General features: G+C 32.6%; 1 protein-coding gene across 2 annotated transcripts; it reads left to right on the top strand.

Moving 5' to 3' along the window:
• Positions 1–11231: 11231 nt before the first annotated feature.
• On the top strand, positions 11232–23092 carry LOC121258513 (oxysterol-binding protein-related protein 1C-like). 2 transcript variants are annotated; one of them, XM_041160047.1, is made up of 10 exons: positions 11232–12108; positions 12599–12955; positions 14620–14719; positions 15532–15992; positions 16828–16983; positions 18136–18303; positions 18377–18517; positions 19488–19718; positions 20053–20166; positions 22459–23092. In XM_041160047.1, exons 1-10 carry the CDS (start codon positions 11599–11601, stop codon positions 22624–22626), a joined length of 2406 nt encoding a protein of 801 aa, XP_041015981.1. In that variant the 5' UTR covers positions 11232–11598; the 3' UTR covers positions 22627–23092. The 2 variants fall into 2 exon arrangements, with proteins under 2 accessions (XP_041015981.1, XP_041015982.1); XM_041160048.1 differs by having other exon boundaries at positions 11234–12108; positions 15532–15980.
• Positions 23093–25504: the final 2412 nt, after the last annotated feature.

Genomic DNA, 25504 nt, shown 5'->3' with positions numbered 1-25504 from the left:
ACATGCCCCAAAAATATTGGGCTAACGCTTTCCAAACCGCCACTTTCCTCATTAACCGAATGCCCACTCCAATCCTTAACCACAAATCACCATATGAAATCTTGATGGGTCGATCTCCCGATTATCATTTTCTTCGTGTCTTTGGGTTATTATGTTGGCCTAATTTAAGGCCTTTTAATCATCATAAGCTTGATATTCGATCCAAAATGTGTATATTCATAGGCTATAGCCCAGACCACAAGGGTTATCTTTGTTTCCACGTCCCTTCGGTTTGTACTTATGTCTCACGTGATGCAATGTTCAATGAGTATATTTTTTCTTTGGCCCAAAAGCCCAACTCTAATATTTCCCATTCTCCTTCCATAAGTCCACGACCCATGATCCACACAATCATGCCTCACTCGGTTCCCAGTTTCCCACTATCGGACTTACCCTCACCTCACCCCACAAGCCCACCTCTCGACTCATCCTCGGCCCACAATTCACCCAGGCCTTTAACTGACCTGACCTCACCTTAAAACCCTAATTCCCCTCCATCAAGCGCCATTTCTCCAAACCTCCCAAACCCTAGCTATACTCTCACGCTTTCCTCCTCACTGCCAGAACTATCCTCATCTTCTCCACCTTCTGCTCAGCCTCCCCTTCATTCCATGATTACTCGATCAAGGGTTCACATACACTGTCCAAAAAAGCGCACCGGTGGTACAATACCTTGGCCTCCACCTCGACCCTTCACCTCCACCATAACTACCTCTATTTCCTCTTCGAGTGTCATCCCTGAAGAACCCACCTTATTCTCTGTAGCTTCAAAATATCCCGAGTGGAGGTCTGCTATGCAGATTGAGTTTCAAGCCTTGATTCAAAATCAGACTTGGGAACTTGTCCCCACTTCCTTTGATCTTAATATATTGGGTTCCAAGTGGGTCTTCAAAACCAAAAGGTAAGTTTATGGGACCTTGGAACGCCGTAAAGCACGGCTTGTGGCCAAGAGCTTCCATCAGCAACCTGGGGTAGATTATTCTGAAACTTTCAATCCAGTTATCAAACCTATAATTGTCTGAATCCTTATTTCTCTTGCAGTCTCCAAATAGTGGCCACTTCACCAACAAGATGTGCAGAACGTGTTTCTCCATGGAGGCCTTGAGGAAGCTGTTTTCATGAAACAATTGCTTGGATTCCTCCATCTTGATCATCCGAACCATGTGTCTAAGTTGAGAAAATCCATTTAGGGTTTCATGGTTCTCATTCTGATAGTTCTGTGTTTATTCTGAATGCTCACTCTAATTGCATTTATCTATTGATGTATGTTGATGACATAATTGTCACTGGTTCAAGCTTTATTCTCATCTCTGATTTTATAGCTTCTTTAAGTTTGTATTTTCCAGTCAAAGATTTGGGTGTGTTGCATTACTTCTTATAGGTCGAAGTTAATCGTATGTCCTCCGATTTTTTTCTATCTCAGTCAAAAGACATCGCTAATCTTCTATTACGTACTAACATGCATAAGGCCAAATCTGTTTCAACCCATATGGCCACCTTTGTTCGGCTTTCTGCTCTTGATGGACATATGTTTGAAGACCCCAACTATACCAAAGTGTAGGATGGAGTCTTCAATACTTGTCATTCACCTATCCTGATATATCATTTGCTGTAAACAAGGTCTATTAGTACATGAATTGTCCTCGCCAGTCTCACTGGCATGCTGTTTAGTGAATTCTTAGATACCTTCAAAACACACTGCATTTGGGTTGATTTTTTTTTTGCTTCTTCAACCTTTAAACTCTGCATTCTCTGATACTGACTGGGCAGGATGCCCTGATGACCGTAAGTCCACATGAGGCTTCTATGTCTATTTTGGCTCTCATCTAATTTCATGGGGGTCTAAGAAACAAGCAACCATAGCTCGCTCATCTACTGAAGCAGAATATAAGTCAGTGGCCAACATGGCCTGTGAGGTCCTTTGGCTTCAATCCTTGTTAAAAGAATTAGGCACTTTTTTTTTACCGACTCACCTACTTTGTGGTGTGATAATTTAGGAGCTACTTATTTAGCTGTTAATCCTGTTTTTCATACTCGTACCAAACATGTGGAGTTAGACTACCACTTTGTTTGTGAACGAGTTGCTGCAAGACACTACAAGTCTCCTTTATATCAAGCAAAGACCAACTGACTGGCATCTTAACCAAGCCCCTCTCCACAACTCGATTTCTTCAGTTATGATCAAGTCTCACACTTGCCTCTATGCCGCTTGAATCGCAGGAAGTTATTAAGGCACCTCACTCAGCTGCAGCAGCACAAGGCTCTGTCCCTCACTTGACAACAATGCATTGCAGGTGCATAGCACACTCAGCTGCATTGAGTGTGTTTGTGCACTAGCAATGCACAACACACTCAATGCACCACAGAGAAAATAGTCTGGAATGTTGTAAAATTTAGACTACAACATAATGTAATAGCTAGAGTGACATCTATCAAAATATGATAAGAGAATGAATCAAGGTTGTTATGAACATTGTCTATAAATAGTATGATGTAATACATTTTCAATATATAAAAAGATGGGAATCTGAAAGAATTTCTGAGTCTGCATTGTGTAGACCTTTTCTCAAACACCTTATGCCTTTCCTAGTTTTTTTAATATTTCAGCATGATGCGATATTTTTTTAAGAAAAATGACGGCACTCTAATTTTATTGATAATTCTTACTTGTGGCAAAAAAATACCTTAGACAAGAGAGAACTTAAGGGTTACATTCAAAATCTTAAAACCAATCTCCTAAAAACTACATGGAAATTATTAAAAACAGTAAAATATTTACAAATATAAATCTATAAAAAGAAAGAAACAACTAATACCTGCGGTTGGAAATTACTTGCATGATCAAAAGCAATAAGATCAACCATATGTTTAGAAAGTTGTGAAAAGGAAGAGAAACTTAATGGATTACCCTGTGTACCGAAAGAGGCAAGACTATTAGCTAAAACATTATTCTCCTTGTAAACATAATGGACAATTTTAATATTACGTGAAATTATCATTTATCTTAAAAATTTAATATAATGAAAAGAGTTAGATTATTATATTTATAATATATCTTAAGATGTATATCTTTTTTTCAAATTATACAAAATATTTAGATTACAAAAAACTATGTTAATTTTTATTCTAGATCTATCCTCTATTGTCTTACTCATTGACGTGTGGCTTGATATTTAAACCATTTGAATAGTAGTTATTTAAAATAGTACTTATCATTTTCAGAAAAGAAATTCTATTTATAGTCTTCAAGTGAGGATTGTATCTGTATGTTCTTTATTAAATAAGAAAAATATTATTTTAAGAGAGATATTTTTATAATTTTAAATAATTTTAAAGATAAAATTAGTTAGCCTTGACCCTTGTATTGTAATTTTTAAATAGAGATTGTACGGAGTATTAAAAAATTAAAAAATTATGTATAATATATAATATCAGAATGATAAGCAAAATTTTTATTTTCAAAATTTTATCCTACATCATAGAAGGTGAGTGACCACCACGTCCGCGTCAACTCGTCGCAACTTTGACTGGGGTCACAGTCAAACTGAGCCCGAAACGATATCTCCGTGATCCTCTGCCATATGAGTACAACTTAACACAGTGCTGTCCTTCGTGTCTTTTTTTTTTAATCTTTTATATACATCTTTATTGTCTCCTGCTCGCCAAAATTGACCGTCCACTATATTATTTATTTTTTTAAATTATTCAGTTTATTATTTTAAAAATAAAAATATTCTATTAATTGCTTCATACGTGTCATTGAAAATCTCAATCATTTTAATTAGTGAAGACCTGAGAATTTATGAAAAAAATTTAAAAATCTGTTTTTATTGGATTTTGTAGAAATAGTTAAAACAATTGGAATAAAATTCTTCTAAAATATATTTTATACGGAGATTTGTGAAAATTGACAAGAAAATTGAAAAGTTGTTTAAATATATATATTTTTTGTAATATTTTTATAGAAATTACTTGATTATTATATGTTCGGCTTAAGTAAATAGTGAGAGGAAAAGTTAAAATGATAAATTTTTTTAAGAAAAAAAATTTGTTTGATTTGAAGGTGAAAATCTTTTAAAAAAACTCTTAAAAATTGGACTTAACCAAACGTGACTAAGGCTGTATTTGAATGTTGAAATGAGTTTAGTTGAAATGAAAGTTGAATAAAATATTATTAAAATATTATTTTTTAATATTATTATTATTTTAAAATTTTAAAATTTAAATTATTTATTATATTTTATGTTAAAATTTAAAAAAATTATAATAATAAATTAAAATAGATTTGAAATCCAAACTTACCTCTAAAATCATTTTTTAGGAGAGAAGCTGTTTGGACTGAGTAGGTTGACGCAGTCTCATAAATTATAATTTGTATTGACCTGGCAAATTAACGTGTGGTACTAATTATTCAAACCCTAGCTCTTTCAAAGTTTTTAAATCTATATTCTATATAGAACTAGAAGCTCATTCAAATGATATTGTAAATTCATTCATATTAGATGTCTACGTTCTAATATGGTGTATAAAAGAGTAATGCTAAAATTAAATATAATCTTAAAATATACGAGTCTCACGCATCCCATTTGATATAGAGCAATACTACGTATAATTTTTATTTAAGAACTGTATTGTAAGTCTAGTTAATTTTATCTTTAACTTTTTTTAAAATTATAATAATATCCTTATCAAAATAGTATTTTTTTCTTTAATAAAAGGATTGCACATGCAGTCTCTATTTTGAGACTATAAATAGATGAGTCTATTGTTAAAAAATTAATTTTTTTATATAAGTATCAAATTTACTCACTTTTAAAAAAAAAATACATGAAATTTACATATTCTAAAATTTCAAATATCATTCTCGTATTTTATATCAAAAAGTGAAGTTCATGATATCTAATATATACTAGCTTGAAAAAGAAAACTTGTCAAAGTTAAAGCATGTGCGGATCTTCTCCAGCAAGATTCTAAATTTCTGTACTCCCATTGCTTTCTCATGTGTGTGACGTTTTCCACATTTGCCTATATAATTTAAGAAATCTAGCTCATGTGTTGTAGACGGGACACTCATTAGTGGCTGCGCCTCTCATCAATGGTCCATATTAAAAATTTAAAAAGAAAAATTGTCAAAACTCCAATGCTCCATTTTTTAGTTACAATAAAGTTAAACTATTCTTCAAATTTAGAGTTTTACTGTTCATCTCAAAAATATTTTTTCATTCTAAAAATATTCTCCAAGTTCTACTATTTAGTTTCTATTTTTCTTTTTTTTTTTCTCTTCTTTTGGTTGGAGTGTATTTGTTAGATAATTAAGTTGAGAAAAAAAATAGTTGAGAAATAATAATTTTAAGTTATTAATTAATATATAGTGTATTTGTAAAATATAAAAAAATAAAAAAATAATTATTAACATATATAATATTATTTTAATATTATTTTAACTTTAGGATAAATAATCCAATATAGATTTATATCTCCAATAACGTTGATTTTAATCAAAATCTCAACTTTTAATTAAATTTTAGACTTGCATTACCAACAAGACAACCGTAGTCTTGGAAGGCGAGAGCCACATTGATGGCTATCAAAGAAGCAAGGAGTCGTGGCATGGACAGTTTGATACAATAAATTAGAATGAGCCCCTAACATTATGGAACATATCTTTTCATGAAAAATGATATTTGTAATAGTAGAATGAGTAAATATTGTATAATTTTTTTTAAAAAAAGTGAATAAATATAAGATCTATTTAAAAAAATAATATTTTAATAATAAATTTTATTTTTTTCAAAAGAATTATGCAGCATTTACACACTTTATATTTATATTTAACATTATTCAATTTCGATGGTTAAATGACATCGACTCGCATCTAAAAATGTTCTCTAGTGAAAGGCAATTTAAATTAATATCAATTTCACCGTGCACAATCCTAGCAAAATGGGTCGCATCCAACGATATCACTAGATGCATTTCCAATATTATCCATCCACTCTACATCCTTCATTGTAAATATTATTTTGACCTCCTTTTTAAGCATGTTTGAGTAATGAGATATGATAATAATTTTGTAAATAATAGTGAAACTATTTGTAAATAATAATAAAATTGTTTGAGTTAGGATATCTTATTAGAATATAATTTTTAATACTATTTTTTATTTTGGATTTTGAATTTTTTTTTTTTGTGTTTTGTTTGGAATTTTAAAAAAAAATTGTAATGATTAGATAATAATTAAATAAAAAAATTGAAGATTTAAAATTAAAAAATATTTATATTTGAATTATATTTGAAAATAAAATAATGAAAAGTTTTCAAATGAAATGAAATAATCTCACTTTGAAAACAAGCTCTTACTTGTTAACATTTTGCTCATTTACTTCTATATTTGCTATAAAAGAAAAAATGCAAAAATGCTCAATCTCGGCTTTAAGGCTTCGTTTGGTTATTGAACTCAATCGAGTTTAGTCTAATTGTAAGCTGAGTCTAACATCAAAATACCCAACTCTCAAATTATTAAACTCATCTCAACTCAAAACCTTCTTATACATGGGATCCACGACCTTTTCTAATTTCTTATAAAAAGTACTAAACTCATATTAACATCTAAATACACTTTAAATTTAATTTTGGATGGATCACACATAAGTTTTTTACTACTCAACTCACTACTATTCATAAAGAACTCAACTTAACTGAACTTATGTCAACATTCAAACACAATCTAAGGCCTCGTTTGTTTTCAGGAAACATCTCATCTCATCTTATCTCATCTCACTTCATCATTATAATTTTCTCAAATCTCCACACAAAATAAAATAAACAATTCAACTTTTTCAAATTCCAAAACAAAATAATATTAAAAAAGATATTTTAATAATATTTTATTTAACTTTTTAACTTTAATCTCATCTCATCTCATCTCTAAAAACAAACGAGTCCTAAATCTTTTAATCGAGTTTCAGTCATATAAAAATAAGCATATAAAATAAGTTTAATAATACTATTGTTACTCGCTTGAGTTTTCAAAATTAGCTTTTCTAAGACTTTATTATGTATTATCTCCTATTCTAACATTGGTAGTTAGACAGGAAAGAATTTCGAATCTCTCCATTGGGATATCCGCATACCTACTCTCTGGATAAAACAATTTAAGCTACCTCACATTCATGCTTTCATTAGCTTTTTCTCGAATAATTCAAATTAAAGTATTATTTTAATATTTGAAAAATGTTATGCTTTTCGTATGTAAAATCCCAATAATAGGAGTGGTAAAGAAGTGCCATAATTCGAAAAATAACTGATATTTAAATATTTATGTGAATTTTCAAAACTCTCACGTGAATAATATTAAGCCTACGTTTGGATGTTGATATAATTTTAAATGATTCAAATTGATTTGTAAATAATAATATTTTATAAGTCTCGTTGAGATATGTTTTAATATAAATAAAATAATATATATGTTTAAATATATGAAGTAAGTTAAGATGTGTTTAATTTTTTTACGATAAGTTAAAAAAATAATAAGTCTTATCAATGATTGATTTAAGATAAGTTGTGTTGATTTTAACAATCAAACAAACCATATCAAAATAAAATCACCTAGAATGGATAAATAAATTTAAGAGGATGTCTACACTACAAATCAAACCATTCGAATTAGAACGGAGAATTTAAGATGATGTATATAAGAATTAAAATTTTGAGATAATTGACAATTTAACACTATAAAAGCAACAATATTAAACATTAACCTAACATTTAAAAGACCACTTTAATACAAATTGGGTAAAATTTATGTTTCGTTTATTTTTACAAAATTTTTTATTTTATCTCATCTCATTTAAACTAATTATTATAATTTTTTTAAATTTCTATACAAAATAAAATAAATAGTTTAATTTTTTTAAATCTTAAAATAAAAATAATATTAAAATAATATTTTATAATAATATTTTATTTTATTTTTAATTTTTATCTCAATGTATAACAAAGCCTTAATTAGACACTGATATTTAGCTTTGCAATGCGAGTGGCATGAGGTCTTCCATTTGTGCGTGCATGTAGGTAGGAGGCGCCGCAACATCTGGAGCCACTTGGCCCCTCATCCTATTGCCACGTAGTAAACACCGTCCCAACGAAACCGATATTCCATCGGTCCATCACGAAAAGCAGTCATTTTATTTATTAATTTATTGCTCAGCAAAAGCGGTGCTTTGTTCACCTCAATAAGCTCCGTGGCAGTGGTGTAACCGGTTCATTCGATCCGATTTTGAATAAAATTTAAGATGAAATTAGTATGTCCTAATTTTTTATTTTTCAAAATCCTTTTAAATCAGTATATTTGGTTTTATTGATTTTCAGTTTAATCCGATCTAATCCGGTTTTTTGAATTTTTTAAAATGTAAAAAATATATAATGAAGTATTATTTTTTTATGATAAAATGTTATTAATAATTTAATATATATATTATGTTTAAACTATATGATTAATTAAATAATTCATCTTTAAGATTAAACTTTTATTTTATAAATTATACTAACATTATTTTATATATAATTATATTAATAACATATGATCAAACAAATTACAAATGTTTATATTTAAAATTAACATTTTATATTATAATTTATAAATTATAATATAAAATTATTTCATGTATCATATATAATTATATATTATATATAAAAATTTAATATATGATTATATATTATATATAAAACTTATATATGTAGATATTTTGTATAATATATAAAATTAATTTTTATATATATATTTTTTCCAACCAGTCTGGTCCGGACCAGTTTTTCGGTTTAAATTTACACCCCTACATGGCATTACTCTTTCGTTTAGAAAAAATCTATTCATTATCCTAATTTCTATCATCCTCCCATCATCTCATGATGTGACATTAAATGATAAATTCACAAGTGAAATGTAATAAATAATTTCTAATCACTTATATAGTGAATTATTATTTTTTATATAAATAATTTAAATAATTTAATTATTTTATAATGAAGTATTATGTCATTTTATTCTAAAAATATTAAATAATTAAGAATAAAGATATATATAATCATAGATTATATGAGTACCGCATATTCTTTTAAAAAAGAGTTGGATCAAGTATTAAAAAATTAATTTTTTATGTAGATTTTATATTTACTAACTTTTTTTTAAAAAAAAATAGGCAGTATTTGTATAATTTATAACTATAGATATCATTTATTATAGATAAAATATATAGTGAAAATTTCATCAAGAAATAAGCTGGGACTAAGATCCATTGGTACGTAAAATCTTAATCCTAAAAATATAAAATATAAATGGTACTTACTGTTATATATATACACACACACACATCTTATGTGGAAAGACTTGCAAATTGAAATGTCTTAAATCAAATTCTTACAATCTAATATATTAATATCTCACGCTTTCGCATGAATTTATAAACTTTTTTTTTTATATAATTTCTATGTAAGAAGTAATTATGTTTCTATTAATGTTAGATATAGTTATAAGTTATATAAGTGTATCGTATTTCTTTTAAAAAAGAGTGAAATTTATTAAAATATATTTTTATGTAGATATTATACTAATTTTTTTTTAAAATAAGTGCGAATGGATTGAGACCAATAAACAAAATTTGATTCTACTGCTGCCCATGCACCCCGTCTATATCAATGTTTTGAATATCGTACCGGATGCCGTACTGGTTAAGGCACTGGAACAAAATATTTCGATACCAGTACCGTTTCGAGATAGCGTTTCGAGATAACGTTTCGGGATAATCGATCTATAAATAAATTATATATATAAATATATACAAAAATTATATTCCAAAATAATAGTCTATATATAAATATATATAAATTATAAATAATCTAGTCTGAATTGGGATTAAAAAATAAACTTGTAGCTTGAAAAAACGAAAAAAAAAATACACAGGCCGAAATTGAGGCTGGTACGATCGGTACTAGCCGGTACGGCCGGTATTTTGACCGGTACGAAATAGGTAAAGTACTTATACCGGCCGGACGGCCAAAATAAAAAATTTCAACCGTACCGACTAGTACAGTACGAAATTTAAAATACTGGTCTATACACGCCCAAACCAAACAATTTTATTTTATTTTCAAAAATACCAGCTTGAAATCACAAAATAACAATATTTGTATTAATATTAAATTTTATCATCACAATTATATTGAATAATTTGACACGTTTTAAATAAGTTTAGTAGGGAGTCACTAAATTAAAAGTTACATCAAGTACAACACATCATTTAGTATGACTTGATATTACAAAAAAAAAAAAAAAAATTTTTTTAAATTTCTAAACACATTAATTAATATGTCACATTTTAAATATTTTTCTTTATATAATTTAAAATAGTGAGATAAGATAGTTTTAAATGAATTAAATATAATATTGTAAGAATATTATTTTTTAATATTATTATTATTTTAAACTTTAAAAAAATTAAATTTTTATTATATTTTGTGTAAAAATTTGATAAAGTTATAATGATGAGATGAAATCATTTCTCTATTCAAACAAGTCCTAAATATAACACATCACTTAATATAATTAAAATTAATAAAAAGATAAATATTTACTCTATACAAAATTAAAAAAAAACTTTATATATTGAATTATTAGAAATAATATTTATAGTTTTAAAATATATCGTTTGTGTGTACTTTTAAAAAAATAGATAAATCTAAAATTTATATGAAATTTTTTTTTTACAATGACCTCACAATTTTTTAAAAATTATTACTTAGAACGATAAAATTGGCTGATTGTATTTTATATTATTTATTTTTTTAACTTAATAATTAAAAAAGTGATTATGAATGAATTGATATATTTTTATTTTATTAAAATATTTTAAAATATATAAAAAATATTAAATAAAAACAATAAAAATAAAAAGCATTTCCACTTGTCGGTCAGGTTAGAAATGTCGGTCGCATAGCATTATTCCCTTTTTTTATGCGAGAACTGTATATCCTACAACGGTATAACATTACCCGAAGGGTAACGCGGCACAAACACGCGCAGTCGTCCACGAGGCAGGACAACAGAACAGTGTAGTGTTAAATACGCACCCAATCATAAACTCTAAAACCAACCACATCTGTTTTCTTTTTTTTTTTTCAAAGAAAAAACACCAACTGCAACTATCTTCTTCGTATTTAAAATCCGTGCAGTCCCAACTTCCCCAACTCAACTTGTGCATTCTTTACCCGTCCTGCCACCATCTCAACTCGCCGGCCTCTTCCTTCTCTCTCGCCGGTTTCCTTCTCTACCCGGCTACCTCCACTACTGATTCAACATTTTTCTTCAAATACCTGAAGCGATAACCGCTTTATCCTATTCCCCCTTGGTAAACCTCCGTTTCCTTGCCAATTGTCATTCATATCTGGCCATTTCGTTGACCAAGAAGAAACCATGGAGACTCTCATGAGTCTCATATCTACCGTGAAGAACGTGCTCCGAGTCGGCGATCTGACCGGTCTTTTGTATTAATTCATTTCCTTATGCATTCCTTCTGCTGCGTGTTCACCATGTGCGAGCAATCCCCGGCGCTCCGCCACATACCGCCTCTCCCCGAGGCCACGTCGGCAAGATACGATTCTAGTGCCCGAACCGGAAACAAACAAATCCACGGCGACAATAACGGGGATTACGGAAGGATATTGACCAAGCCGCGAACGACGGCTTCGCCGGCGACGGTGTCTCACTCGGCAAGGGAGCAGCCGGTGGACGTGAAGATCAATGATATAGTGGGGAACGGGGTCTCGGGGATACTTTACAAGTGGGTGAATTACGGGAAAGGATGGAGGCCGCGGTGGTTCGTCTTGCAGGACGGCGTTTTATCGTACTATAAGATTCATGGACCCGATAAGATCGTGGTGAATCGAGACACCGAGAAAGGATCGAAGGTCATCGGCGAGGAGTCTATACGAAGGATTTCGAGGTACCAGAATGGAACCTCGCATTCGCAGCAACAACTTCCCCGCAAACCCTTCGGCGAAATTCATCTCAAGGTCTTGGTCAACCAGAGTAATTATTATTTTTCTCTAATTCTTGGAGAGTAACCACACGGTGTGAATTATTCTCTATTTGGTCGAGTATATAAAAACGGTTTATCTCATCTATTTTATCATTACAAATTTTTTAAATTCTCTTTATTTTTTTAAATTTTTAAATAATAATAATATAAAAAATAATATTTTAATAGTTTTAAATTTAATTTTTAACTTTTATCTAAAATCATTTATAAATATTTTCCATTATTCTAAATAGCGGTTTTCATTTTTATTTGCTAATTTAAGTTTATCCGTGTCGATCTAGCTTCTCTCGCAAATTTTCTTGTGTTGATATTTATAATATTATATTGATTTTATGCTCTAAGTTTGCATTGGATTAATACGAAGGATCTTTAATTCTAACCTCTAATTACTAATCTTCCTCAGGTCTTTCTGTCCGTGTATGATTTTTTTTTTTTTTTTTATTCATTTTGATGGTATGTTGCAGGTTTCCTCAATTCGTGAAAGCAAATCAGATGACAAAAGATTCTCGATTTTCACTGGCACAAAGAAGCTCCATCTAAGGGCTGAGATGCGTGAAGATCGAGAAGCGTGGATGGAGGCATTGCAAGCTGTGAAGGACATGTTCCCACGGATGTCAAACAGCGAGCTGATGGCTCCCATAGATAATTTCACTATGTCAACCGAGAAGCTGAGACAGCGGCTTTTGGAAGAGGGTGTTGGAGAGGCAGCCATCCAGGACAGCGAGCAAATCATGAGGAGCGAGTTTGCGGTGCTGCAGAGCCAACTAGTGCTGCTAAAGCAGAAACAGTGGCTCCTCATTGACACGTTGCGGCAGCTAGAGGTACATGTAATGAAATCTAAAAAACTTCGCGGCAGTCGAATTCAGAATTCTTTTTCGGTCTCTCCTTCTTCTATTGCATAGAACTCTATGCCTCAACCTCTTGAATAAATTGCTAGGAGGCTGGGTGTTTGGGATCGTTCTTTTCATTTGTAACTATTGATAGAGTTGTAATTTTCCATTTTTTTTAAAAACTGTGATCGTTTTGTATAGAGTACCGAGGGGACGGGTTTTTTGAACACCTGTATATCTATGTTGAAATAATTTTAGTTTTTATTAAAAATTCTTCTAACTTTTTGAGAGGTAATGATTCTTCTAATTTTTAAATTGATTTTAGTGTCAATTTTGAGGTTAGGTAAATGTGTGAATTCTGTTTTAATTAAGGGCTTATGCTGAGGTCATCAGATCATAGGATTACAAAATAAATTCCGTTTCATTGTGTAATTTAACATCTTTCCGTTCTATAACCTGTGGGCGAATATGAATATCTTTTTTGGAAGTTCATGTTAGAAATGATATGGCCAGTGATTCTCATAGATTTTCAGTTTTCTAGTAAGCAGGTTATTGTTTTTATTGTTGTTTGCTGAAATGCTGTTAAACAGGTAACAGTAGAGTCCTCATTTATACCCAGAGCATAATCTCCACAAAAAGATTCAACTTTAGTTAATCTTTTCGTGGCCATAAGTTTTTGTTGAGGCATAGAGACCATCAACAAATATAGTAGTTTTCTAGTTCTCAGCGTTGCGAGGGAAATAATTAGAAGTTTGTAGCAGCATAATCATTTTGGTAGCAGTGGATGTAATTAACGGTTGTTTTCTAGTTAATGGTTGTTGTGATTTGTTGGCAAAGGTAATCATCGCCCTAGTTGTTTTAGCGGTAATTAACTTTAGATAATCTCATGTTTTGAATTTTCTTCCTAAAGATTTGTGTCATTCCCATAAAGTGGAATTCCTAGGAGAAGGCAAATTGGTAGGTTGAATGTTGCATGCATGCATAGTGAAACTACCATGTTTTACTGCAAAGCAAATAGACTACGTTCTTTAACTTTGCTAGTCTTGGATGCACAAGTATTAATTAAACTTCAATTTTGTATATTAACGATAGATTTCTAGCATTTGTGGTTTATGGTTTAAGTGAAGGGTGGAAGACTAAGTGGGTGATTCTATATCAGGATGCTCTACTTGATGCTTTACGTAGTTATGCAAGTCCTTAACCACCTCACATTCTTCTGCTTTCCCATTTTCTTCATCTTAGCATCTTCTTCTTTTTTTCAGGCTTATCATGCATCTTAACACTTCACATTTGTCGTACTTGCTTGGTGATTTATGAAATTCAGTGTATTTTTCTGGTGTAGTGATCTGCAAGCTAAGTTCTGGTTAGTGGCAGGTTGACCATAAGTTTACCACTCAAAGACTGAAATTTTCTTCTGTGACTGTCTGTAGACAATTTACTTCGTAAAGTGTAGTCTTCGAGCACAAAAATAATATCATGTACAAGTGAGTTATGATTTCTTGACATTTATTTCTCGAAGCCTGTTTTGTGTTCAGATAAGGTATTTATTGGGTCTGAGTGTCCCTATCAAATGAAAATTGACCTTCTGGTACAGGGTAAATTCTTAAATTATTTTGTGTCCCGCTAAGAAATTGCTTTTATACTGCATTACGTAGACAGAAAAGGTTGATCTGGAGAATACGGTGGTTGATGAGAGCCAAAGACAGTGCAATGATCAAGGGGCTTCTTCTAGATTAAGGCAAGACAAATTCAGTGGTAAGATGGTATGCTATAATCTGTTCATAAGCACGTATTAGATTTAAAGTCAATATGAGCTGGATGATCTGATAATTGTAAATGCATGAGAAGGGCATCTCTCTATTATTTTAAAAGGTGACGAGATGTGTCAAAATCTTGCAGCTCTTTATTATTGATGTCAGAAATTAATTTGCTTGCCTTCCACTGGATTAGCTAATATAATCCCAATTATATTAACTACTTGCCTCTTCCTGGACAGTCCATGATTTTTTATTTGGATTTGTCTTGTTTGCCATAAAGAACAATACTATTATACTAGAGGAATCTAATGTGTTTGCCATTGCAACCCATCACTAAATGATTACTCGCCTATGTGGGTTAGGATGAGTACGGATCATAAATCAAATTGGATTTGAGAACAATACCTTGTTTTTAGTTGTTGTATACCTAAAACATTATAACTATGAATGTGCAGTTGACTTTATACTTATAACACCACCCCTTTTTTTCCTGAAGGGCTGAGTTGGTACCCAAATATTGCAGTTCAAGCTTTTGTAGTTGTGATTGTTGTGACCTTAATAATTTGAATAATTTATTTAGGGTTTTACCAATCCGAGTTTTTTTTCCTTTTTTAGTAACCTGAATCCTTATATCATCACATTTCTTGTATATGGCCTTAGTTTGTTGTTATTCTTATTTGGATTAAATCTTTTTTGAAAATGGTTAGTTGTACCAACGGTTTTGGGTGTTTTTCTCCTCTTATTATCTTTTCAAGTTCTCTCTCTTGATTTATTCTTATTTAGTAATTTCAATGTTAAATTTCTGTTTCTCAGAAAGAAGTCCTAGTGAATCTGAAGATGATAATGAAAGGGTTGATGCTGCGGAGGAAGAAACAGATGATGAAGAAAATACATTTTTTGACACTCGCGACTTTCTGTCATCCAGCTCGTTCAAAAGTAATGGGTCTGATTTGCGGGTATCATCTTTCTCTTCTGATGATGGTGGTATTGCAATTGAACCTGAAGATGATGTTGACCCTTCTATTAGATCTGTTGGAACTAACTATCCACATGTTAAGCGACGTAAGAAATTGCCTGACCCTGTTGAAAAAGAGAAGGCTGTTAGTCTTTGGTCAATGATTAAAGATAACATTGGAAAGGATCTCACAAAAATATGTCTTCCCGTTTACTTCAATGAGCCTCTCTCTTCCCTGCAAAAATGTTTTGAGGATTTGGAATATTCATATCTCATTGATCGAGCATACGAGTGGGGGAAAAGGGTACGTATGCAAGTAAGAACTTGATGCTGTTTTTTCATTCTAAAAAAATGTTTGCGTATTTATCTTCATATTTCTGTCATTCCTGGATTACTGAAATGCTTATATGCTTATAGGGTATTCTCGAAAATCATGATTTTAGTTTGCCTCCAATAAGTGATTGCTTTTAGATTTTTTATCGTGGAACTCATATCTATTGAGTATCTTGTAACTTATGGTTTCAAATGATTCTTTCTTTCTCTCTCTCAACCTTTTTAGTAATCAATGTATTGGGAAGATGTGTTTAACTGTAGACTTTGTAATTTTGGTGATTATGGTGGTTTGACTGATGCCTCCAGAATTTTTGTTATTTTCTTGTTCAATTTGTATGTAAGGCACCCACCACTAGTGGCCTCTCTAGGAGAGTTAGGAAAACATCAATAATATCACAGGTTTTACCTTCCAGACACTTGGTGTCAGTTTCAGCTGAATATGAAAGACGCTTATGGAGATGTACCAATTTGTGAATAATTTTTGTTAGTTTGCTTGAGAGTTTTAGAGCATTAGAGGAAGAGAATATTTCATTTATTGCTTACATTTCGTACCATATTTTGTTGTTTCTTATGCTGCCTATTTTGGCACACTGCCCTGTGAGCAATTTGGTTTCAAATCTAGTTGAGAAGTATTTGGTAAACTCTCTGAATATTGTTTTGATCAGGCAATGTTGCTCAATGTGATTATGAGTGATTTAAACTTGGTATGGATGCAGAGCCTTTTAAACAGTATTCTTAGATGCTATTGCCGTTATGGATTTCTTTTGGTGTATTTATTCCTTTGTTTAACTTTTTGTTTCCTTCTTGATACATTGCAGGGTAATAACCTCATGAGGATTCTTAATGTTGCTGCTTTTGCTGTTTCTGGATATTCTTCAACTGAAGGAAGAATATGCAAACCATTTAATCCATTATTAGGGGAAACCTATGAGGCTGATTATCCAGATAAAGGCCTCCACTTTTTCTCAGAGAAGGTATCATTTTCTATTTTGACACTTCGAATACATTACCAATTTGGTCTTTCCATTTTATAATTTGTTTTTCTCAAATATTTTAAAAATCAAGACTATGGTGTACATTAGTTCGTCTAAATTGTAGTGGCACCTAAGCATGATTCTAGAGATGTTCACTAAAATATTATTAAGATGAGAATTTTGGTTTTAGATGAAAGTTTAAAATATTATTTTTTAATATAATTATTGTTTTGGGATTTGAAAAAGTTGAATTGAGATTTGAAAAAGTTGAATTGTTTATTATTTTTTGTGTGAATTTGAAAAAGTTGTAATGATGAGATGAGATGAGATGAGAATTTCGTGTCTCATCCCACTTGCCAAACCTATCCTTTTTTAAGATGTTAAAAAACAAAATTTAAATTTAACCTTGCAATTGTAAATTTAATGACACAAGTGGGTGATGGAATGAATCAAAAGCATAAATTTTTCATTGGAAGCATAATGTTTTCATAAATTATATTGTTCTTCTATTTTCTGGGTGAGGGGGGATGCAATATGGTTTTTTTTTTTTAACAAAATTACATTTTATCCCCCGAGCTACTAGTTTTTCATCTGAACATTGTCATCCCCAGTCACATCAATGGATATGTCGCATTTTAAATGGTTTTTTATTTAAGTAGTTGAGCTATGAAGCCACTAGATTTATGGGATGAGTTTTAACGAGTTATAGTTTGGTAATGTTTGAGAATGAAATGGTAGTTTAGAGTGATAAAGTGTAACTTGTCCAAAAATGTCATTATAATGCTTACTGATGTAGTTAAAAGCTGTTGAACTAGCGTACCCTCATATGATTTCTTCCCAAAAGAGGGAGGAGCCTCTAACTTAAATTGGGTAATATGGGACTTTACGCAATGGTGATATAGATTGTCATAAATGTACTAAGTTAGCAACTCCTCTTTTGGAGAATTTGGCATTAAATTATTAAGTTTTCAGGGCATGAGAAATTATTCTATACAAGTGTCTGAAATTCATAGAAAAATCCCATGTTCCCTCATAGGTGATTTTGAAAAGACCATACCTTTCATGTGTACAATTGCTCTTTTGGGCTTGCTTTGAAGTTTCTTTTGATATTGGGAATAAAATTTGCTAAGTTACTTTCACTTTTGGTGTCAGGTCAGTCATCACCCTATGATTGTTGCATGTCACTGTGAGGGAACGGGATGGAAATTCTGGGGGGATAGCAATTTAAAGAGCAAATTTTGGGGGCGATCAATTCAACTTGATCCTGTTGGTATTTTGACTTTGGAATTTGATGATGGGGAAGTTTTTCAGTGGAGTAAGGTATTTCTCCAATGGTTCATGTGATCTTCTTTCCATGTTCAGTTCCAGTTTGAAACGGGCTCTCTTCTGTCAGGTCACAACATCAATATACAATCTCATTTTGGGAAAGCTGTATTGCGATCACTATGGTACAATGCGCATACAAGGAAATTATGATTATTCATGTAAGCTGAAATTCAAGGAGCAGTCGATCATTGCCCGAAATCCTCATCAGGTGCTCTCTAGGTCTCAAAATTTCATAGATATAAATATCTAGGTCTCTTGCGTAAGAAATAATGATGATTGTCTACGTTCCATTGTCATTATTGCAAATTATTTTTGCATCATGGCTAATGAAGAGAAGTGCGGTTTGTAAAATGTACTTTGATTTGATTTGGCTGAGGAGAGGAAACTGTATGCACGATTTTGTCATCAGAAACTTTGTATTAGCATTATCTAACATCTATGGCATAATAGTTCTGTTACTAATATCAGTGTAATTACTTAGTGTGGCACTTGTAGAGTATATTGGAATTTTTATACTTTAAATAGAAAAATACGAATTTAAGAAGGCAATAAATTTAAAAAATAAAGTAATAAGGGAAAAAGTTTTTCTGATTGGTAAATAAAGGAAAAAGTTAGCAGCACAGTCTAATACATCTTATTTAAAACAAAGTATTTGTATATGCAACGGCCAAAGGCCTAGTTTTCTGAAATTAGATACGGTTGTTGCTTCTTGCTTTGAGGGAGTAGGTTATCTAAGGTGGAGCCTACACCCTTTCTGCATCTTATGAGGCTACCTATTCAAGGACTTGCATTGTCATTTTGTAATCTTGCCTGTTTATTTTGCTTGCTGTCTTATTCTGACTGCTGAAAAGAAGAGAAATATCATCCAGGCTTATATATTTTGAGGATACAAGCCAAGCATCTCATTTTTGTGTAGGTGTTCTGTATTATTAGTATGAACAAAAGAGAAATTGTTACTAAAGATAATAATATTTTTCTCACTTGTGGGAAATAACTAATAGACTGATAAACTGGATTCCATCTAACTCTCATTCAGCAGGCTTCTTATGTGGCATTTTAGAAAGTTATTGGGTGATGTAAATTTGAGTTCCATCCTGTGGTTTGGTGTTTTTACCTACTTGAAATGTTATCAGGAGTCGGGAGTATAATTGGATTATATAAACATGGTTGTTTTTCAGGTACATGGTGTAGTTCAAGACAGGAATGGAAAAACAGTGGCAACTCTCTTCGGAAAGTGGGATGAAAGTATGTATTATGTGATAGGAGACTCTTCTGGGAAGGGGAAAGGATGGGAGTCTTTATCAGATGCCTGCCTGCTCTGGAAGCGAAGCAAGCCTCCCGAATTTCTCACTAGATATAACTTAACACGCTTTGCCATCACATTGAATGAGCTCACCCCTGGACTGAAGGTACTTTTTTATGAGTTCATTGAACTTCCTAATTTTAACTCCAACCTTCTTTGTTTCATTATGAGTTATGGAAAAGCTATGCTAAGGGAAAGTATATTTGATCTAGTACGCATTGGATTTCTTTCATAACATAATAATGAGTTCCCTAGGATGGTTGCCATAAAATAATGGTGATTCATTGAAATCCTAATGTTGCTACCAATGGATATATTGGAAATAGCATAATTTCACTTGGGTGTCTGTCCAGATGCACTACATGCTTTTTTTTTGGTGATTTGTTGGCATATTCATTTCTATTTCATTCATACATTTATATATATATATATATATACAGGAAAAGTTGCCGCCTACGGATTCAAGGCTAAGACCTGATCAAAGGTATTTGGAAAATGGAGAGTATGAAATGGCAAATGCAGAGAAATTGCGTTTGGAGCAGCGGCAACGGCAGGTAAACATTATGTTGCATGTTTACTGTACTGTCAACTCAACACCCAGATATTAGTAGTTGAATAATTACATAATTAACAACGATTGGCCTATAGTATTACTCAAGAAAACCATAAAATCTCTAGATAGCATTAAACATCTTGTAGACTGCTAAAAACAGATGCAAGCAAAGTTCCTCAGTAACTATGGGCGATGGGCCAAAGCATTTCATAAAGCAGTGCATACTAATTACTAATTGCCATTGTTGACTATTGATGGTGACTCCCTTCATCAAAAGCTTTTGCAAAAGATTCCAGGTTATTCCTATATCAAAGCCTTTCTATGTCTATGTTTTCCTCATATTGATGTGTACAAAGGAGCAACTAGTCCAACTTCTTGAGGCAGGCGAGAGCAGAATGGTGTCCACCCTCACTCACAAACCAGAAAAAAAGAAGTCTACAAGGGCGAATTCATATCCACGAGCCACTCACTAGGGTAATTACATAATTAACAAGGATGGATCTTTATCATTACTCAAGAAAACCATAAGATCTCAAAATAGAATAAGATATCCAATCTTTAAGGTTTTCGTTTCCGCCAACCTAAAAGAGCCCACAAAGGCGAAGTCATATCCATGAACCCCCGTTTTCTCTTCACTCGGTTAACCTGAGCAAAAAGGTTGTCCTCATCTTGGTGAAATTGAAATCCTATCTGTAGAGATATTATTTAAGAATAACATTTTCTTCCATGATATCTTTCCGAGTCTGGCCTGCATTAGCCATGTTTCTTAACCTTCTAACAACAGGCAAGTTACAGAAATTGTCTACAATGATCTGGGAGATGTCCACTCCCTCCAATAGCGAAGACTAACATATTGAAGACCATCCTCTCTCATCACTAGTGATGGTGGAAGAGCATTTGAAGATGATAAGATACCTAGTGGTTGAACATGCAAATTAAAAGGATAGGATCTAGTATAAATGCTTACCAAGAGGACAAAATTTTCGTATGGAATATGGAACAATTTCTGTCGAACCACTTGCTAGTTGGGTATTTCAAGGGCAGGTTGGATAAACCATTGTTGTGATGATAGGAACTAGAAAACCATCATTCAAAGAAGAGAAGTGCTACAACCATAAAGTAGGGGTGATACCCGCATGGTGGGGGGCGTCATTCAAAGAAGAGAAGTGCTACAACCATAAAGTAGGGGTGATACCCGCATGGTGCGGGGCGCGATGTACCCCCCACCATGTGAGGGAAGGGTCTTCAACCCCGCCCCCACAAGGCAGGGCGGGGTCGAAAATCTCATCCGCCCCGCCCAGGCCAATATTTACCCATGACTCATTGGATCTAAAAACTATTTTTGGGTCCAAAAATATTTTTTTGGACCAAAATTATAATATAATTTAAACTATAAATTAAAATTTTATAAATACAAAAAGAATTTAAACTCATTAGAGTTGTATTTTGAATTGTCTTGGCCTCCTAGGCCAACCTTTATATAAGAGGTCAATGCAATCCAGTAACTTAAATACAACTTCAAGTTTTCAACAAATTGTATATATACCTATATACAATATATTTATTTATATAAATATTTAAAATTTATCTTTTTATATATAGTGGAGCGGAGCGGTGGAGAGGCGGGGCCCTGCTGGAGTCAGCCTGCCCCCTGCCCCTCACTGGGTATTCTCCCTACAGGGCGGGATAACGGGGTGTGGGCCCCCACTGCCCACCCCTACCATAAAGAGATTCCACAAAAGTAAACCAACAAACTGACGTTGCTTGATATGTTATGTTAGATCTACTTTACAAAAAAAATAACTTTATAATCTAACGTACCACGTCAAATCACATCATTTTGTTGGTCTGCTTTTATGGAATCTCTTTGTGGCTAAAACATTTCTCTTCAAAGAAATGTCCATCTAATTTGTATATGGACCCGTTGTTGTTTGTGCACTGTGTGCATCGATTGTTTTGGTTGGATGGTTAGTGTGTCAATGAAATTTTGGTAGTTATCATTTTGGATTTTAACACCTTGAAGTGTGGTGTCTAACAAGTTGTGCAACGTTTCTTTGAATAATTTAACTTTTGACGGGAGGATACTATTTATATGATGATTGATTTTGGTGTTTCTATTATGCACAAGAAGTTGCTTCAAATCTATGAATAATGCAAAGCTGCCGATATAGTAACAAACTTGGCCACTAGCCAGGCACCTAGGCAATTACTAAATCTATAATGGCAGGTTGCCTCATGTTTTTAGATGAATATGTCATATTCATTATGGGATATTGTTTCAATTGGGATTCAGGCTCGAAGGATGCAAGAGCGGGGATGGAAACCACGGTGGTTTGTGAAAGATAAAGGGAGTGATACATACCGCTATATTGGTGGGTATTGGGAAGCCAGAGAACGGGGACAGTGGGATTCATGTCCTGATATCTTTGGCCATATCCCATCTGATCAGCAGTCCGAGTAAGTTCAAATTTTTCTCATTGTAGCAAATGACTGCACGTGTGATCTGTAAAGGTGCCCCACGGCATGCATGAAAGTTAGGTGAAAGTTGGTAGAAGGAAATAATAGAAAATTTTGTACCATCTGTATCCTTCAATTGATTATTAAAAGATACGGCACGATCCTGGTGCGAGAGGAATGATACTACCGATGGGTCGATTTAGAAAATCACAACCACAGAATGAGAGAGCAAAGAACCATTGAAGAATTTACAGGCATTATTTCCAGAAATGTAATGACTGAAGCTGGAGATCGTTGAAATTACCTATAGAATGGTGCAGCACCCATCATGTGTAATAGAGCATCATAACTGGTACTGCATTATGTTGACACTCCTTGTGGCAGTCAGTTTCTGTTTGTACAAAAAGGAAACATTATTCATTATTGTAACACCCCTCTTCTTCTTACAGTTAAGAATAAAGTCACTTTTAAAAATTTTCGGAGAAGTTGAAGTTCTACTATCAAACTTGATTTAAAAATATATAAATTTTTTTATTCTAAAGGAAGCGCCAAGTACAAAGATTCTTTATAATAAATAGTCATTTTGTATTAAAATACTAAGATCATAAATGAGAGTGCACAAAACATTTATTAAAATTTCTCAAAATTTGTCATGAAAATCATAACTTAAAATCTCTGTACATGATCTAGGCCATTGTCACACCTTACTGGACTAAGTCATGTTCTGCAGCTATAGTTTCAAAAATATTCTAATGTGGGGTGGTTTAAAAATATAAAAAAAAAAAGACTAAAATGAGTTTATGACTTAGTAAAAAACTCATCATAACGTAAATATATTTAACATAAGGATGAGAATTAAAATCATGAATGATCATATTGATACTTTGCTATGCATGACTGATTTATCTGAATTAACTGACTGATCTGATTTACTAACACACTTAACCCTGTGTGCAAGATTGTGTACTAACTTCCCCTACTGTAGCAAAGGAAGCTGACTATGCAGAACTTTGGCATACTCCGCTAGACCACACTTGAGTCCGTGGCTTGCACGCCCACCCTAAAACTGCATTGGTACCATGCATTTGAATGGCTATCTGAATAATTATTATGAGCTTATCTTACACTTGATCTTATGAAAGCTTACGTGTCTTATGCAACGTGAGATGTATGATACATACATAACTATAATATGAAGAATGAAACATGATGAATGACGTTCTTGCAAATATCATGACATGCATGGTACGTAAACACTAATTTCTAAAGAACTGACTTTAATAATAATATATATAACTATCTAACATATGTTAATCCTAATTTATAAAAGCTACTTACTTTGTAGTTTACTTCCTAAAATTTTCGACACAAAATCGATCACGGTGCTGAAAGAGGAGGTTTATGATTTTTTCCAAATAACACGCAGAAGAGAGATATTTATAGAGAGATTTGGGAGAGTGTGACAACCAGTTTGAGTTGGACTTGATAAATACATGTAGTGACGCTAATTTGCTGAATACTAAGTCACAATCATCTAATAATAGAGTTTGAATTTAAAAACATGATTTAATAGTTCATTCAATGTAGGATTGACAATGACAGACTGCATAGGGAACTTCAATCAGTGATGATTTTAAATTGAAATAAATTTCTAATGACCGATATTTAAATTCTATAAGGATTCTAACTCATTCAATAAATAATAAATGAGATTTAAATTATTGAATTTAATTAAAACTTCTAATCAATCTCAATAATTTATTGCTCATGGATTTACCCAATATGACCCATTGATTATAATTTAGGCCCAATAAGAATTTTCAATATTTTGAACTTAGAATTATTGGGCCGAACCATTACAAATACCTTGCGAAAAAAGGCAATGATGCTGTTGGTTAAATGATAAGTTCTTTTGCTATGATCTAAAAGGGTAGAGTCATGTATATAAAAATACTATGAATGGGTTTAGGATTTTCCTTATCTCGATATGAAATCTCTCATTCGATCAATTTTGAAATTCTCTCTCTTATTGATTTGATCTGTAAGGGGGGTTTTTCCTCCCTTGTCTTAGAGGGCCTGAGAATGTCAACTAAGGGAATACAAAATGAAGGTCCAGCCCGAAACGAATAAACTCTTCGGCCTGGCCCACGGGTGGGCCTCCTGGACACAACCTCCATAAGGGAGCGTACTACGGAGAGATGAGACTCGCCGTCCTAGAGATCTCTCGAACATCATTAAGCCCTTGAGTACTTGTCCGCATAACGGGCGGGAAGTAAGGGAGACCCTCAATCCTTTGATGGGAAGAAATCGACCGACCACCAAGGACACCAGCTGGGTAAGGCAAATTGGGAAACCACGCCGCGTTAATGATACTACTACCCGAGTTACACGCCACATCAATGATGCCGTCGTAGAGGCACGTTGCATTAAAGGACTTTGACAGAAGGAATAGTAAAAGGATATGGACTCCATGGGGGCAGACATGATCTGTCCCCTCCAGACTCCTGGTATAAATAGCAACTCCCAGGTACGAGAAACTCTCTCTGATCCCTAGATTTTTTCATTATTTACAAACTTCTAAAAGATGATACTAACTTTGGCATAAGAGACTCCTTGGCCCCAAAGCCACCCTCTCCTAGTTGCCTTCTTCTCTATTTTTGCAGGCTTAGTTTCAAAAACCTGAGTTGCTGGAACCTAACCCAATGGCGTACGAAACATGACGTTAACACTATCCATTATCCATTTCTTCCTTTTCACTTAAACATTTCAGTTTACTATATTTTGTTCCATCTATTTCGACACATTTCAGTCCTTTTTGCATGGTATGTTTTTGTTAAACCATTTTTCTCAAATACTTTTTTAATTGAAGACGATATTGTTTT

This window comes from Juglans microcarpa x Juglans regia, chromosome 3S, assembly GCF_004785595.1.
Source record: "Juglans microcarpa x Juglans regia isolate MS1-56 chromosome 3S, Jm3101_v1.0, whole genome shotgun sequence".
NCBI classification, from domain to species: Eukaryota; Viridiplantae; Streptophyta; class Magnoliopsida; order Fagales; family Juglandaceae; genus Juglans; species Juglans microcarpa x Juglans regia.
This window is presented reverse-complemented; position numbering and strand designations above follow the sequence as displayed.